The sequence below is a fragment of the Trichosurus vulpecula genome, chromosome 2 (genome assembly GCF_011100635.1).
Source record: "Trichosurus vulpecula isolate mTriVul1 chromosome 2, mTriVul1.pri, whole genome shotgun sequence".
NCBI classification, from domain to species: Eukaryota; Metazoa; Chordata; class Mammalia; order Diprotodontia; family Phalangeridae; genus Trichosurus; species Trichosurus vulpecula.
Genome location: NC_050574.1, coordinates 458,756,721 through 458,775,458, shown reverse-complemented (window position 1 = coordinate 458,775,458; position 18,738 = coordinate 458,756,721). Strand labels below are relative to the sequence as shown.

The following is an 18,738-nucleotide window of genomic DNA, read 5'->3' as shown; positions in this document are numbered from 1 at the left end:
CACAGGAGTTTGAATTACAAATTTTCTCCCCATTTCTGCCCTCCCCCCCACTCCAAGATGGCGTATATTCTGGTTGCCCTGTTCCCCAGTCAGCCCTCCCTTCTGTCACCCCACTCCCCTCCCATCCCCTTTTCCCTTCCTTTCTTGTAGGGCAAGATAAATTTCTATGCCCCATTGCCTATGTATCTTATTTTCTAGTTGCAGGAAAAAACTTGTTTTTTTTGTTTTTGAAAATCTGTTTTTAAAACTTTGAGTTCCAAATTCTCTCCCCTCTTCCCTTCCCAGCCACCCTCCCTAAGAAGTCAAGCAATTCAACATAGGCCACATGTGTATCATTACGTAGAACCCTTCCACAATATTCATGTTGTGAAAAACTATATTTTGCTCCTTCCCTACGCATTCCCTTTGACTGAATTTTCTCCCTTGACCCTGTCCCCTTTCAAAAGTGTTTGTTTTTGATTACCTCCACCCCCATCTGCCCTCCCCTCCCTCATCCCCCCTCCCCCTTTTTTATCTTCTTCACTCTTCTTTCCTGTGGGGTAAGACACCCAACTGAGTATGTATGGTATTCCCTCCTCAGGCCAAATTTGATGAGAGCAAGATTCACTCATTCCCCCCTCACCTGCCCTCTCCCCTCCTCCCACAGAACTGCTTCCTCTTGCCACCTTTATGCGAGATAATCCACCCCATTCTATCTCTCTCTATCTCCCTCTCTCAATATATTCCTCTCTCATCCCTTAATTTGACTTTATTTCTTTTAGATATCTTCCCTTCATCTTTAACTCACCCTGTGTCCTCTCTCTCTCTCTCTCTCTCTCTCTCTATATATATATATGTATATATATATATATATATATGTATATACACATACATAAACATATATATATGCATATTCCTTTCAGCTACCCTAATACTGAGGTCTCATGAATCATACACGTCATCTTTCCATGTAGGAATGTAAACAAAACAGTTCAACTTTAGTAAGTCCCTTGCAATTTCTTTTTCTTGTTCTTTTTCTTGATTACCTTTTCATGCTTCTCTTGATTCTTGTGTTTGAAAGTCAAATTTTCTATTCAGCTCTGGTCTTTTCACTGAGAAAGCTTGAAAGTCGTCTATCTTATTGAAAATCCATATTTTGCCTTGGAACATGATACTCAGTTTTGCTGGGTAGATGATTCTAGGTTTTAATCCTAGCTCCACTGACCTCCAGAATATCATATTCCAAGTCCTTCAATCTCTTAATATAGAAGCTGCTAGATCTTGGATTATTCTGATTGTGTTTCCACAATACTCAAATTGTTTCTTTCTGGCTGCTTGCAATATTTTCTCCTTGATCTGGGAGCTCTGGAATTTGGCGACAATATTCCTAGGAGATTTTTTTTTTGGGATCTATTTGAGGAGGTGATCGATGGATACTTTAAATTTCTATTTTGCCCTGTGGCTCTAGAATATCAGGGCAATTCTCCTTGATAATTTCTTGAAAGATGATATCTAGGCTCTTTTTTTGATCATGGCTTTCAGGTAGTCCAATAATTTTTAAAATATCTCTCCTGGGTCTATTTTCTAGGTCAGTGGTTTTTCCAATGAGATATTTCACATTGCCTTCCATTTTTTCATTCTTTTGGTTCTGTTTTATAATATCTTGATTTCTCATAAAGTCACTAGCTTCCACTTGCTCCAATCTAATTTTTAAGGTAGTATTTTCTTCAGTGGTCTTTTGGACCTCCTTTTCCATTTGGCTAATTCTGCCTTTCAAGGCATTCTTCTCCTCATTGGCTTTTTGGAGCTCTTTTGCCATTTGAGTTAGTCTATTTTTTAAGATGTTGTTATCTTCAGTGTATTTTTCAGTATTTTTTTGGGTGTCCTTTAGCAAGTCATTGACTTGTTTTTCATGGTGTTCTCGCATCCTTCTCATTTCTCTTCCCAATTTTTCCTCTACTTCTCTAACTTGCTTTTCCAAATCCTTTTTGAGCTCTTCCATGGCCTGAGACCAGTTCATGTTTTTCTTGGAGGCTTTTGTGGTAGGCTCTTGCACTTTGTTGACTTCTTTAGGCTGTATGTTTTGGTCTTCTTTGTCACCAAAGAAAGAATGCAAAATCTGAGACTGAATCTGGGTATGTTTTCGCTGTCTGGCCATATTCCCAGCCAACTAACTTGACCCTTGAGTTTTTCAGCAGGGTATGACTGCTTGTAGACTGAAGAGTTCTATATTCCACGTTGGGGGGGGGGGGGGTGCCACCTCTGCCACACCAGCACTCCTCCTTCCCCAAGAACCTCCAACCCTGACTGGACTTAGATCTTTAGCAGGCTGTGCACTCCTGCTCTGATCCGCCACTCAATTCCTCCCACTAGGTGGGCCTGGGGCCAGAAGCAACTGCAGCTGTAGTTCTGTAGCTGCCCCACCTCCGCTGCCCCCGGGGCGGTGGTCGAACCTGGAACTCCTTCCACTCCCGCAGCTTTTCCCACAGCCTTTTCTGTTGTCTTTGGTGTTTGTGGGCTGAGACGTGTGGTAACTGCCGCAGCTCACTCATTCAGGGCACTAGGGCCCCCTCCACCTGGCTCCTGGTCTGGTTGGTCCGTGCCGCTCACGCTGGGCTCTGCTCCACTCTGCTCCCAGCTCCATGTGGGATAGACCTCACCCAGAGACCATCCAGGCTGTCCTGGGCTGGAGCCCTGCTTCCCTCTGCCGTTTTGTGGGTTCTGCAGTTCTAGAATTGGTTCAGAGCCATTTTTTATAGGTTTTTGGAGGGACTCGGCAGGGAGCTCACGCTAGTCTCTGCTTTCCAGTCGCCATCTTGGCTCCGCCCGCCTCCACGATTGAGCCTTAATTTCTGACATATTCATTCCAAATATCTCTTCTTGTGGATTTCATTTTTCTTTTGAACTACTTAGGGATTTCTTGTTCTCTTGGGATTCCACAGTACTCTTTGTTTCATTAGATATTAGTTCACTTGGTTTCATAACACTTGTTAAGGATTTAGTAAACTAATCCTTCTAGTTTTAGTGTCCTTTCTGTTGAATTATTTTTACTGCATTTATTTCCTCTTGAAATGTTGGTGTTTTAATCTTTTTTTCTTATACTTCCTTGCCAATCACTTTCTGATTACTCTCCCTCATTTAAAGACTGGCACACATCAGAGAACAGAATGCAAAGCGACCTCAGCCTTCTCTCTCACCGGGGTAGATTTACGGTTCACTGGTTTTGGTGCCTGCCCTCAGTTGTTTCTAGAAGGATAACACTAACCTCAGTGTGTTTCTTATCGCTTTTCCTGTAAGTCTGGTATTTGCCATGTGTACATAGAAAGTTAACTTTTAAAAATAATTCACTGAGTACTGACACTAAATGAGATGTAAAATTGGGAGGCCGATGATCACAGGAAGTTTTTTTCAATATCAAGGAAATATTAAAGGTGAAAAGAAAAGTGAAAGGTTCTCCAAATATCCTTTTCATGGAGACATCATGATAATTTCAATGAATCTAGAGTACAACCATTAAATTCAAAAAGTATTTATAAATGCTCACCATGTGCCAGGCATAAAGTGCGTCACAAATATTTCTGATAAGTCTGCCATCTGTAATTCATAAGGAACTGATACAAACTGAAAAGGCTAACATCTAATAAATAATTGTTTAAAAGATAAGAACAGTAGAAACGTGAATGATTATTTAATATACTAAATGATAAAGAATGAAGAACAGAATTGAAACATACACAATGAAGACAATAATGTATTAAAAGAATTATAATGGTCTCAAAATCCACAAAAACAATTAACAGAGAAAGAGTTCAGGATAGGTCACAGAAGGCAACAGAGTTTTTTTTTGTTGCCATAACATAAACAGTAATATAGTATAAGAAAGTATGTGTTATGGAGTTTGAAGTTTCAACTGTAAACTTTTTTTATTCTCCCATTTATATCTATATCTATATCTGCCTATCTAACTTCCTCTCTATCTATCTGGTTTTTCCTGCTACTAAATTTGAAAAAAGAAAAAAGATATTTTAAAATTCAAAAGAATCATATAGGATGAGGTGGTCCTTTTTTCCCCATGTGGAGGGAATAACCCATACCTATGTAATTAGAGATCCAAAGTGTCAAAATAGTATTTTTTAACTTATATCCTAACCTATAAAAAATAGGAATGTTATTGTTATAGGGAAGATTTTTCATTTAGTGCTGTTCTAAATTAGTAAATAAACTGAATGTCAGATAATATCACTTAAAATTGAACAACATACTTGCTATCATTTACTTTTCTTCAGGTTTGCTACAAAAAGTAGGCATTCAGTACCCTAAGCCTCAAATTTAAAACTATGAATCTATAATGTAAAGGCCCTACCATCTGTGTTGGTAAGCAAAAATGGGCTCCTTAGCACTTAGTTCAACAAATGCCCTTGAATAGTTTGGCTTTTGTTCCCTTTGAGTAATTCACTGAGTTTTACTTGGTGCTATGCCCCAGGCCCAAACTTCTATTAGGTGTAAAACCTTAGTGGGTGTGGATTGGCAACTAAGGTGGGGCTAACTCCAGGGAGGGCCTAGTTTACCTGTCTGGGAGAGCAGAGGCTTTTAGACCATGTGGGTTTAAGTCTGCCTCTTTGTGACGATTCTAGGTTGTATGTGTGACTCACCCCTGACACTGAAAAAGATATAAAAACCAGGGGTTGGCTGTCTGTTCTTTGGAGCTCCTCCTTATAGCAGTGGTGGCATGTGACTCTGGGCCAGCCCTTGTTCTGAGCTCCCGGGCTGAACCTAGATGTTGGTAACTATGAATCTGTATTGGGTCTGTCTGTTGATGTTTATAATTTGTTTGTATGCTGCTCTGAAGTTCAGGGTGCTGGCCTTTTCCCCTGAATTAAGTGACTGATATTTGTATGCTGAATTAAAGTGAGCTTGTCAACCCCTTCACTTTGCTTTCCTTAGTTAAGCAGATCAAAGGAACCTGTGCTGTTGGCAGCTTTCTGGATGCTGGCTGTGGGTGGATCTTACACCCCCACAGAAGCTGCTAGCCAGATTGCTGAAACACCATCTAATAAAATTTTCAACTAGTTAGACAGTCAATTAATCCAACACCGTATGATCTATTTTATTCAAAAAAGACTTGGGGTTTTTTTTTTAGGGGTTTTTAGTGTTTTTGAGTAGCATTACAGCCTATATTAAAGAGGAAATTTTTTTGTATTTTTGTACAGTTGTGTTTCTATAGTACATTAAGGGAAGGACTGCAAGAATTCTTTCAATGATTATTTAAAATTACAAATCTTAAAGAAATTATAATGGGTAAGTGCCTGACAAGTGATTTTCAATAGAGGAACAGAAGAATGCCAGCCGCTCTCAAGAATCAAAATCCAGGACAAGGAGTACCAAGTACATATTTATGGAGTACTTTAGGGCTTACAAAGCACTTTCCTCAAAGCAATCCTGTGAAATAGGGACAAGTACCAATAACTTCATTTTATAAATAGGGAAACTGAGGCTTAGGGAGGTAATGTGAATGGCCCATGGTAACAGAGCTAGGATTCCAATCCAGGTGCTCTGAATCATACTCTAGAGGATCTTTCTATTAAACCAGACGTTCCACATGGCATACTCCAAGTCCTTATTATCCTGTAACTATTTTCCTACCTCTTTTAACAAATGTTTTTTGGGGCAATTAATTAATTTAATATATTGTGCTGGGGAGATAAGGGACATAAAACATCTGACTAATACAGAAATTAGTATATAAATACTTGCCACAGATTTGTCAATGACCAGTGCATTCCAAATACTTGTCATAGCTTGACGGATTCCAAGATTTGGATCAAATTGATAGCGATAAAGACGAGGAACCAGTTGAGGCAGGAAAGGAGCCAGCTGCTCGCCTGCTTTAGTGGCAATCACATTAAAACCAAAAGCAGCTCCCTGAAAGAGATACACACAAAAAAGTGAAATATGTGCTAAAATGAATCACAAACTTTTTTTTTTTAATCAGAAGAGACAGGCCACTGTAAATACATCCCCAAGGTCTTATATTCACCAACTTTCAAATAAGAGTAGCCTGAACTAGTGTCTTTTTCTGAATAGCTTTCCCTGAACTGAACAGTATCTGAAGGTAACAAATAGCATCCTAGTCAAGTGTTTCTTTGGAAAATATGCAGCACCTTAACTGTCAATGTAGTATATTGATCTTAGAAGAAAATAAAAACTGCTTTATTGTAAAGAGCAGCAGCTTACCTTCCGAGAGTTCCACATGGCATGATGGTTGGCTAAATTCATGAATTTATAGACAAGATCTGGTTGACTAAGGTCACTCGCCAGAGAACAAAGCTCTTTATAGGTAGAGAGTCCCTGGCTTGGGAAACAGAGGAAAAAAAAGCAGTAATCCATTTCTCCTCATTTATTATTTTTAAAAAATCTCTTTATGTTGCTAATATTGCAAATACTATACATACAGTTCATTAAAAGCATGTTTCCTTAAACTTGCAAAATGGAGAGTTTGGGTTAAAAAAATGAGGCTTTCCTACTATCTTCCCAAATCCATTACAGTTCAATTAAATTTAACAATTCAGCTATAGAAAAAAAAAACATTTATCAATACTATAGGAAAATATAGCCAATTTAACTTAATAGAGTGGCAAAGGAAGCATTTTTCATATTACTTTCAGATACAGTGTTTATTATAAATTATACCACAAAAGCAACTCAAGAGAGAATTAGTAGAGTAGAAGCCCTACTGAGAAGACGGCAATTAGACTGAATGATCAGGCATAGGAAGAAAGGCTGCCTATTTGGGGTAAGCGATGAGAACAGCTGGGCTGTGGGAGAATGAGTTTCTGCCAGCTTTGACCTGGTTTTTCTTGGTGCTACGACACAAACTGAGGCAGGGCTCTGAGCAAAGCAGATTACTGCCAGCAGGGAAATAGGAAGGGACTGGTGAATGGTGAAAGAGGTATGGACAAGGCTGCAGTTCCAGCTAAGTAGGGCTCTAAGAAGAGAACAGCAGCACCAATACAACAGACTTTATAAACTAAAAGAGGACTGAGGTGGAGGGGAAGAGGACTATAAAATTTTAAATGCAGAACAGGTGGAATCCCAAATAATGAGGTTTAACTGTATGACGAAAGAGCATATATAGAACAACGTTAGGAGTATCCTATTCTGCTGTTTGTGGAATTTTAAAGAAGCATCAGGTACAAACCTATTTACAATGAAAAGTGATAATATTTAGTTAAAAGACTGAATTCTCTGCTATTAGACTTACCCATCTGGTGTTTTGCCAAGGGATACCCCTTGGAATACCACAGTCTCGCCAGAAACCTCATGCTTAGTTCTAGAATGAAAACAGAACTGGCCTTAGATTTTTTTTTCCCCCATACTGGTTAGTCCATTAATTAATATGGGAGTTTTTTCAAACCTAGGTTTCTTGATTGTACTGTAGCAAATACTTTTGACTGCTTACTATGTACCAGAACTACAAATGTTAATTAACCATTTTTATTTGACTAATCACAGCTCTAAAAAACAATACAGAATGTTTAAGTTGACTCATTAAAAACAGATTCCATTAAAACTACACTGAACTGTGGATTACTGAGAATAAACATTTGGTATCTAAGAAAGACAGAATACAGCAGATACCACTGGTCAAAATCACTGTCCTTTCTTACGCTCACTGATACAAACTGTAAGGGCGCAACTGTTCTAACACAGATGGCAAGATGCCATCTTCTGGAGTCATTTTCTGTTTACTTGCTCTCTCCCATTCAACTAACCAAGCTTAATTATTGTATTTTTCAAATCCAATGTTCTGATCTTCCCAGTAGCTACTGAATCCTCTTACTGTTGCCTTTCTCTCTAGCAAACAATATTAATGCACATTTCTACTGGGTAACTGTTAAAGTGTTCTAGAGAGCGTAATCAAAGTAACTTAGAAATTCTGTAATATGCACTGAAAGGAAAGGTTCAATCTCCCTGCCTTTGGACAACATGCTGTTTTTACATTTTTTCATCTCAGATTTGGAATTGTGTCCATATGCTAACTCCCCAGACCTTCTTCCAGAAATGCAGAGAGAGCACCTTCTCTCTCATTTCCATTCTTAGAGATCTGCCTGCTTAGGGACTGACTAGTACAGGGTGATCCAGTCAGTAAGTGTCACAAGCAGGACTTAAGCCATAGGTCTTTCTCATGCTGAGCCTATTACATTATAGCATATATACATGCTAACATCTCCTTTGTACTCATTTTGAAACACAAGTTTACTTCACCTTTTCCCAGTCATCAATGTGTCGACAAGCGTGGACACCAGTTCCTGTTGATCTTGTTCACTGCCCAGTTCATAAACCAAACCAAGGCCTTTTGAAGCAACATCCTGGCTGAGTTCTACAAAAAATTTGGACAGAGCAATGTTATTTTATAGATATTCATAGTACATTAAATTTATGTAAGAAGTTAAAATTTTATTTAAATAAGCTGATAACCAGTCATACAGTATATATGAATAGATAGTACTACAACATAATTGGGTTCATTGTCATTAAAAAGCATTTGTTTGCCTGATTAGTGTATATGATTTTATACTGGATATTTTAAATGAGTACTACATATATACAGTCTCTCTGGAAGCTCAGAATTGAAGATAACATTGAGATGAACATATGTGTATTACATAAAAACCCAAATCATTACACTCAGAAACAAATATCTATATCCTAAGGAAATTAAATTAAGATTTTCACCCAACTTAACTAGACTTGAACATTTCCATATAAAAATTAATTTAAGGAAAATTAATGAAAAAGTAATATAAAATTATATAAAATATAAAAGAAAATATTCATAAAGATCAAGAGAAACATTACGTATTCCCTTTCCTCTCTCATTTTCTTGTAAAAACACATTTGCAGAATAAAAGACAAAGGCCATTAAAATTATAAAGTAAATAATAAAAACAAAAATCAAAGTTTAAATTTCCACTTTAAGTGCAAGGGTGATGACTGAATTTTCAATTTAAAAACTAACCATTTTGAAACAACTTCTCTAACCCTTCTAAAAGATCAAGTTTTATAGAAAAAGTTATTTTTCTACAAACAGCTTTCTTTGGTATCAGTGTATTAGATATTTTTACTCTATCTGCTCTTTAGAAATACAGATAAAAATAATTTTCTTTTCCTCTTCAAATTCTATTTTGACTTCGGGAAAAAAATATGAATTACAAAATAATTCTTTAAGTAAGAATGAATGAAAGCCTATATTTACCAACTACTTACCATCATTATCTGACAGAATTGAAACAAATGCACTTTGAATCTCCTTGAGATGAGACTGGAAGAAAAAAGTCGACTTTACTTGCTGGTACATAAACCTTCACTCAAATACTATTCCTAGTTCTCAAGATTGGGGATGATTTAGGACAACGCCAAATATCTTAGTACTGGCCAATCTAGACTTACATCCTTGAAGCAACCTCTAATTAAACTGATGTGCAAGACTGTAGGGGCCAGATACTACTTAGATAACGGTTCATCCTGTCATTGTACTATCCTGCATTTCTTTCTTTCTTTAAAATTTCTTCCTATCCCTAACTCTGCCTAATCCTTCTTCCTCATGATCTTCTTCGAATATAACTGTACCTTCAAGGTACATTTCCCTTCCTTTCTTCAAGTCCATCTTCTGACATGGTCTACTGTGATTTATTAATGGCCTCTATCTCAATGTCCTATTTTGTCTTAAAAATGAAACATTGTGACCCATCTGTATACCTCTAAATTAGAAATATCACATTTGGGTTTCAATAAAGTTGCTCATTTTTCTAGCTCACAATGATGGATAATGCTGCTTACCTTGATTTCTTTATGACTACTCAGCTTCTTCACTAGAGAAAGGAGCCAGATGCAGGCAGCCTGCCTCACATGGGGGACAGGGCTGATAATGTGCTTATTTAAAATTGTGTCCAACACCCAGGGAACCACATCATTCACTTTGGCTTCTATTGGATGTAAACATTATAGAGATGGGGTAAAAAAGAAACAAAAATAGAAAAAGTATTTTAACCATTTTAGTTATTTTCTATTCCTCCTGAAAAAAATGAAGTTGAAGGTAACATTCCCTGTAAACTCTGATCCTTAGGATGATCAGTGATTTCACTGGTGTGACTACATACTCTTTTTCATCAAGGCAATTCACAGTACTTTGTAATCTCTTAAGTATAGCAATGACTAAAAATAATTCACCACACGTGGCCAGCCTTATGGTGCTGGGTTTTCCCACACTTCGTTAGACTGATGCTCAAATGAGACACGCACAGTCTGTCACTGAGCTCTTCTGGAGTGAGCTTCATACCACCACTTTGGCCAGTTAGCAAATTGCCACACCCTCATCCATTCCTAATCCCTGTGAAATTAAATCCAAACTAGTAGAGAGCAAATCCTCTTCTCTAACCCATGCTGCCTTTTCTCCCATCCCTGTCCAACCCAATCCAATTCCCCTCCCCAAGTCTCATTCCACATCTGAATGTACTTTGGTCCACTTGATCCTCTGGAATTCTGGCTCTCTAATTAACAAAATTTCCCTTCGTTTTAGACCTCTTCTGGCTTTCACTCAGTCTTAGCTCTGCAATGATACTGTATCCCTGGCCTTCCTTTTTTTTTCCCCCCCTATTTGCACATTTTCTCATATCCATCAACTCAAAGGTCCCAGAGGTACAATCTGAATATTCCTTGCTGATTTATTAAATAACTAAGATTACTTATTGCCTTCCAAAACAATACATCATCAATTCCTGAAACAATTATGAGAAACTCATAAAGTACAGAAATAGCTGTTTCACAAGGGGAAAGAATTTACTTCATTCTTCCAAGTAGGATGGAAGAGGAAATCATATTACTTCCACGGGAAATTTAGTTATGTGCCAAGAACGTTCTGTGTAGAAGGTACTTGGAAACAGATACTCTGGTTAAAACAAAATATCTAACTCCTCCCCTCTCCTAAGTAGCAGATGTGAAATGGATATTCGTATGTAAAGCCGTTTTTTAAGAGAGTGAAGGAGGAACATCATTACTCTCACAGCATTGACCATTTTTCTCCTTCCACCTTGGTACTCTAATTTTGGCTTCTAGGACACCTTTGTTCCCTCTGCATCTAAAATAACTTCAACCAACTCACACATTCTCATGGTTTCAACTGCCTCAAGTATGTCTGTCACTGTGGAATCTATAGAAATTAAGAATATAGGGTATGAAGCTGAAAAAGAATCATAGTGACTGTCTAGTCCAAACTCCTCACTTTATACATGAGAAAACTGAGGACTAGAAAAGTTAAATGATGCCCAGGTCACACAGGTGACCCACCTTCACTCTATAATTGTTATTATCCAGTTTATAATATTTCCACATTTTGTAGTGATGATACTTGAAACTGAAGTGGGGTGTGGGGGACAGAAGAGGGGAAGAGACATTTTCTCCATTGTAATTAGGAATACTCAAAATCCACCAGATCCAAAAATTTGATTAGAATTATCTTTGATTTCCTTCTTTCACTTGTTTCCGCATTCTAATAAATCCTACTAATTCTTCTTGTGAAAGACTTCTCCAAACTATGCCTTCTTTTTTTTTTACCTTTTCCCCCAAGTTTTAAAACTTTATTTTAATATTTTTTTAAAAGCTGTATTCTCATAATAAAAAGCATCTGAACAAAAAACATGCTTATCTGCATGGTATGGCTTAGCAGGATCTTGGTCTAAGTCTGCATTTTATTTACTCTTAACAACTAGATTTATTGTAATCTTCCCCAGGTTCTTCTTTTATCACTGTGCAAAGTCTTTTCACGCAATTAAAATCCAAACTAACCAGAAAAGCAGAAGAGAAGAAGCAGTATGCCCTCAATTAGTGCCAGTTTTATTTCTGTGACACTGGGATAGCAGCACAGTCACTAAACTTCATCCAGACTCTTGGCATTTTACACAGACCAATGGCACGGCACATAGCATAGTATACAGAAAACACTGGAATACATTATTTCATTACAATTCACCTGTTGCTTTTCTTTTCCAATGGTTTCTTTTGCAGACAGTGGGTTTTTCTATTGTGTTCCCTTTCTTCAGTTTAGACTTAATGGAATTTCTGAATCATCACCACATCTGTTTGCTTAGAAAAGTCTGCAGATGAAGCAGTGACAGGCAGGCTTCTGGCATTGCAGTTGCGACTCTGGACTTCCTTCCCTTCCTTTTCTTTTGCACAGCTATACACTGTTAGTCCAGGTCCCATCCTCAATGGACAAGCAACTTGCTAATCAGCCTCACAGCCTGTGTCGCCCTACATGCCTAATAGATCAGCAACACAAAGGAGCATGGAAACCCCAAACCTGCCAGTCAACCTTCCTGGAGGATTTCCCAAAGCCACCAATTCTAGGACTTTCCACGGGTTACTTACATGATTTCCTCCTTTAGAAACAGACACACAAAATGGGTGAACCCTAAAGCTGGGAGTTATTTTATAACACAGGCCTTTGAAAGATTTCTGGATTGATGATAAAGCCCCAAACACACACAGAAGATGTTTGGAAATCAAAAAGAAAAGCTGGTGAGATCTGAATGATACTCAGCTGAAATATTAGTTAATTCCATTATTTCAACTAGAGACTGACAAAATTTGTATTCACATTAAAATCAAGTTTTTCAGTGTGCTTGCCTCAGTGGTTTTACATACTGCCCCAGGCCCTTACCACTCCTCTTATGTGGAAACCTGACATCCATACGCCAGTATGGCTTTCAAAGTGAACAAAGAAAGAAAAGCCTCTGCCAGAGAATCAGAAGCAGCTTTTGAGAAAGGCTCACCAGCGAGTGGTGCGTACTCTTCTTCGGTGACCAGCCAGGCATCCCGGGCAGCCACTGAACTCGTGCCGATTGCAGCACTAGTAATGGCTTCACCAACAGTAAACTGAAGTTCTATTTGCTTTGCCTAGAGAAGGATGAAATAAAATATCACCATGATAGCTCCCAGGGTGAAGAGAGTGTTTCCCCAGATGCAGAAGTTGTTAAACCAATAATCCAACAAGGAGTCCTACAGGCTCAACATTCCCACAGAATATAAAGATGCTGAAATCTTGTTTTCTCAATGTGTTGGATTTCTACTCCATTCCCTAAGTCAGTTCCTTCTATTGTTATGAGATAAGATCACTCTTTCCCTGCTCGTGCCTAAGGCCTACTTAGCATGCATTCATTTTTTAACTCAGAAGAGAATCAAAGTAAAAATTTCTTCTCAGAACCTGAGATATCGTAGAAGGTCGCAAGTTAGACTTGTGAATCTAATCATATCAACAATTATACCAATTTCTGCTTCCTTTACCACTCTTTTTCTCATGTTGATTAGAGTGAAGGTGGGGAGAGTCTGTAAGAGGCAGAGAGATACCAGAGACTAATTTTAATCCTTTCTGGAAAAATCTGAACACAGCTGCCACCCAAGAGTTAATTACTTAAAATAACTTATAAAGATGATCTCTGGGCATACTGGTTACATTTGACTGTCAAAATAATTACTTCAATTATTTGAAGCAAAAGCTGACAATACAACTATGTAGGCCCTTAAGTTATTTTATCAAAAACCATTAGGAAACACAAATTATACTCAACCTCTATAAAAAAATTCAAGAGATGAATCAGTATTTTTTAACATACAGTGTATAAAGCCAATGAGAAGGGAAAAATATGCAAGGAAAAAAGCAAGTCATTTTAAATTCCAGCTGATCGCACTTAGAATTTAGTGAAATTGCTTTAAGAGAAAAAAGTCACATGAGTTTAGGTATTAATGTTTTTCTGTATATAAAAGCAAAGTGAACTGGACTATCCATATAATAATAGAGTTTTAGTCCAATTCCCTTATGGACAAAATTACCAAGATAAAAAATCAAGTGATAAATAAAATGGTCAGATTGGGGCAGGGGTGGGGTGGTCTTAACCCTTTTTTTGTCACTGACCACTCAGACAGTCTGGTGAAGCCTATGGGCTGCAAAAGAATGTTTTTAAAAGCGCAGAGAATTACAAATTAAATCAGTATTATTAAAATCTAGTAATCAATAAGTGACCCCAGGTTAAAAATTTCTTTAGATGATTCAAGGTAGTAGTTGAAATTTACCTCAACAGAATCCATGAGGCCTTGCAAAATGAGCTTCTGGTGAGGAAAATCTCCATCCCCAACTGGAAAATAGCCCAATGTTTGGATTGCTCGCTCCTTCATCTAAAAGGAGAAAACGTCTTCTTTTAACAACACAATACAAGTTTTATTCTTAAACAGTGAGATTCAAAAGAGTAGTTTCCATAACTCTCATAAAGATACCTCAATTCATCCCTAAGTACCCAATCTCACTAAGCTTGATCTACTAGCTTTGGAACAGAAACAAAAATAACTCCTAAAACTTAATATATAAAATTAGTCATATATTAAAGAAAAAGAGAAAAATGTGAGATCTTTACTCTAGGATTGCTAAACTAAAAATTTTGATTTCAATCTTGTAATTTAATGTTTAGAGTATGCATGGTGTAGTGAATTGTGAGCCAGCCTTAGTGCTAGGAAGAACTGGTTTCAAAGTCCTGCCTCTGACACAGATTAGCTGTGTGACCCTGAGATAAACTGTTCAGAGCTCCATCAATTCTCTAAAGCTGAAAGCTGGATACACAGTGGGGTGGAAACTCACTACAAAGTAGGTGGAGATCTACATTGGTAGGAGTTTCTTATTCCATTAAAATCATAAATTACATCAAAAAAACAAATTAGGTATATGCCACTGTTATGTAACTGTTCTTCTAATAGTGAATTATATTATGGTAGTATTCATTGTGTTTAACAGTCAAAACTATAGAAAGACCATAAGAAGATTTATACTCTTTTTATTAATCATCATATTGAATCCTATTTTAGTTCACAATTTTTTATCTTTAGGTATTTTTATTTTTATGAATTCATATTTAAAATCAAGTAATTCTTTAAAACTTTTTTTTTAAAATGCCAATTCTCTGAAAGAGCATTCCAACAGTTAACTGAGACACAAACCAATTGGCTCCAGAGAGTTGGAGATCAAGGGAATGCCCATCAATTGGGGAATGGCTGAACAAGTCATGATATATGAATGTAATGGAATACTATTGTGCTATAAGAAATCCTGAGCAGGTGGAAACCTGGAGAAACTTATATGAATTGATGCTGAGTGAGGTGAGCAGAACCAGGAGAACACTGTGCACAGTAACAGCCACAGTGTGTAAGGGACTCATTTTGATAGACTTGGCTCTTCTCAGCAATGCAAAGACCTAAAACTTTTCCAAGGAACTCATGATGGAAAATGCCAGAGAAAGAATTATGGAGTCAGAATGCAGAGCGAAGCAGACTCTTTTCTCTTGTTTTCTTTCTCATGGTTTCTCCCATTCCTTATAATTCTTCTACGTAACATGACTAATGTGAAAATATGTTTAATAGGAAAGTGTGTATAGAGTCTACATAGGGTTGCATGCCATCTTGGGGAGGGTGGGGGGAGAGAGGGAGAGGAAATTTAAATAAAAATTTTTTTTAAATGCCAATTACTTTTTCTCTGAAAGAGTGCTCTAACAGTTAACTAAGACATAAACTTCTTAAAATAACCAATCTGACTTCAGAAGTTAATTGGCCTAATTGAACAATATGAAGAAACGAAATTTTAGGCTGTTTTTAAAAATCTGTAGAAATCTCAAGTGTGAAGTCCTTCTTTATGAATTAACAAGCATGTTATCTACACTTGGTTTGCCCAAATTGACAACAGGAATTAGTTTTGTAAAACTAGTTGTACATAGAAAATATCAGTTACTAACATCACAAATGCATAAGATTCATCTAGTTCCTTTCTCATTTCCTCCTTTTCACATAATGCACATCAGCAATATGTTGGAGCTACAGAGGGACTTTAAGATTATATTATCAAATGGCTCATTTGAAAAAAGAAATGACCTAAAAGAGGGAAAGTGACTTGTCCAAGGTCTACTACCAAGGGGCCTAAATTCCAACCCAGGCCTCCTGACTACAAATCCAGTGCTTTTTTTTTTAACTACAGAATAATCATTTAGCTTATTTATACACTATCAATGTACTTGTTTATAGATAACTGTCAGTTTGATTCTTTAACTTTTTCCTCTACCCTAATACCCACCCATTTATTGCTAAGGCCTGCTGACCTCACCACTACAATGTCTGCTTCTTTTGTGTTCTCCTCTACTTTTGCTGCAAACCTCCTATATTGTGGCCATCATTCCCCCTCACCTAGATTACGAAAAAGCTTTCTTTCTAACTGAGCTTGCTACTTCTAAGTCCACTGAGGATCCAATGAGTCCTTCCGATGCAGATGGAGTCATCTTACTCATACACCACTGTGATTATGTCAGCCCTTTACTGCATTCTGCCTATTAAATAAAGTAAATCTCCTTTCCTTTCTTTCACAATCTGGCTCTGACCTTAATCCAACCTGATTTCTTACCATTCCTCTTTTCATAGAAGGGCCTGACCATAGATTATGTGAACTATTCACAAGTTGTGAATAGGAGTTCACAAATACACACTGGGTGGTGAAGGGGTTCACTACCCCCACCCCCACGTTGTCATTCTGCCTCCTCCCAACTCTGCTTTTATTTGTATCTTCCCTCCTAACTAGAATGGACTCATATGGCTTTGGGCATTTTCTCTGGCTGTCCACCAAGCCTGGAATGCTCTCCCTCCTCTACGCCACCTACTGACTTTTACTCAGCATAGTGCCTGGAACCTAGTAGCCATTTAATAAATGTTTAACAACTGATTCCATTCCCCAATTCCAAACACCATCTCTGACCGCTAAAATTCCATCCTTTAAGGCTTAACTCCTCCATGAAGCTTTCCCTGACACCTCTAGGAGTAATCTTTCCCTCCCCAGATTTCTTATAACAGGTTATCTGCACCTGTCCTGCACTGAGGAATTTGTTCCATAACATCTAATACTGAAATGACATCACAGATCTCTGATGAAGACATTCCTTCCAATAATATATATCACAAACCACCTGTGCCTGCATCAATCCTGTCTGTGTTTATCCATAAATTCACTTTAGAGAGCTGGGATGAATAGGGACAACTTCTACCCAATAAACGAGAAACTTCTGCCTTTTCCTAACACCATGAGGAGACAAATGCAGCATATGAGCTGCCCATTTGTTCTTACTTGCTCACACCAAAAGAATAGGCCAGTTTCTTCTTCAGCCAGATACCTATGACAACATCCTGTATACCACTTCTGCTTTGTAATCTCTTGTTGATGCAATGCAGCCTAAGTAAGCTCACCACATACCTCTTCAATGACCTTTGGGTGCCAACTTCAATTCTTCAGCAACTATAGTGTTTTATAACTTATAACCATATAGCAACACTAGAAGAATGTTAGTATTAATGTTAACACCTTTGTTTCATGGAGAATCATGGGATCATCAAAAGAACTTTGCAATTTCCCAAAGATAACAGCCTAAACTCCTCCTCTTATTTAATTCTAGGCCTAAGTTATTTTTTTTAATGCCTTTCCAACATTTACAAGTACATATAGTAGATGACTAATAGAAATCATAGAACTGAACTGGAAATTTTTTCTTTTAAATGCTCTTACCTTGTTTGTTTCTTTGCTAGAAGGTATTCTGTTGAGTAAACTTTCTACAAGATGGAGTTTGGTAAAGCCAGATCCCTCATTGGGAATGGGAAGAGGGCCATTTCTACCAATTTCACCCAGGGCTGTACAAGCAGCAATTGCCAGAAGAGGAGAAGTGCTGTCCAAAAATGAACCTGTAAACACACATAAAAGAACATAAAGAGAATATTCTACATTGTCCTCTTTGTGACTAGAATGAAATTGAAGTGCATTTGAAGGCTGGTATGTTATTTGGCATCTTTCAAAAATTTATCAAATGTCGGATAATAGCTTTAAATGGATGTACATGTTTTTATATTTTCAAAAAATTGTATACTATGAGGGAATGGCATACAGTGAGTTTTTAAAAGTTTCATTGTTCCAAACAACAAAATCTTCAGAGTAGATATCTCAGTGTGAAAAAATTATGAAAAGTAGTCATGTATGCTAAAAAGCAGAATACTATTACAGCTAATAAAAATACAGAATAACCTTTGGATAGAAAGACATTTCAATTTAAACAAAAATTTTGTTTCTTTAAAATAGCTGTCTGGGAAAACAATGTACCTTTTTTTCTAAAAGTGTCATGCCACAAAAGAAAAGGAAAATCCCATTTAAAAAGATTTAACATTAACAATAAAAATGTAGTTGAATCAGCATAAAAAGTATCAATTACCTATTGTTTCAGTTGTACTCTGAATGAGCTGTTCTTGCTCTGGTAAAAATGCAGTATTAGTCTCGGTGTCTTGTAGCTCTGCCACTTTGGTTTTCTTTTTAGCCAAATAACGTCCCACTGTGAATCCCAAAGCAAGCAAGGATCCATGTTGTGTTTCTGGGCTCTAAAGTTGACAACAGAACAGCATGTCATTGTCATATTTTCTCATAATTTCATTTTAATTATGCAAGTACACATTATGGCAACTCTTCAGATAAAGGATCAATGGATTAAGGAATGAATGTTCTCCATAGTCATTTTTAACTTTACTGGCTTTTAATTAGACAGGCCTAAAGGACAAGTGTGATTAAAAAAACCTGATAATCATAAAATAAATTCTTCCAGCATGAAAAACTCCGAAATAGATTAATTAATTATTGGATCACTT

The 18,738-nt window shown here is 37.2% G+C and overlaps 1 protein-coding gene across 1 annotated transcript in view; it reads right to left on the bottom strand.

Moving 5' to 3' along the window:
- ECPAS (Ecm29 proteasome adaptor and scaffold) overlaps positions 1 to 18,738 on the bottom strand; it is a 116,291-nt gene that overhangs the window by 36,843 nt on the left and 60,710 nt on the right. Inside the window, exons 11-20 of the mRNA XM_036747843.1 lie at positions 18,312 to 18,474; positions 17,618 to 17,790; positions 14,107 to 14,208; positions 12,810 to 12,933; positions 9,820 to 9,965; positions 9,247 to 9,301; positions 8,245 to 8,359; positions 7,241 to 7,309; positions 6,214 to 6,331; positions 5,734 to 5,901 (exon numbers count right to left, since the gene is read on the bottom strand). Coding sequence (XP_036603738.1) covers positions 5,734 to 5,901; positions 6,214 to 6,331; positions 7,241 to 7,309; positions 8,245 to 8,359; positions 9,247 to 9,301; positions 9,820 to 9,965; positions 12,810 to 12,933; positions 14,107 to 14,208; positions 17,618 to 17,790; positions 18,312 to 18,474 — 1,233 coding nt within the window. The remainder of the gene's footprint in view (positions 1 to 5,733; positions 5,902 to 6,213; positions 6,332 to 7,240; positions 7,310 to 8,244; positions 8,360 to 9,246; positions 9,302 to 9,819; positions 9,966 to 12,809; positions 12,934 to 14,106; positions 14,209 to 17,617; positions 17,791 to 18,311; positions 18,475 to 18,738) is intronic.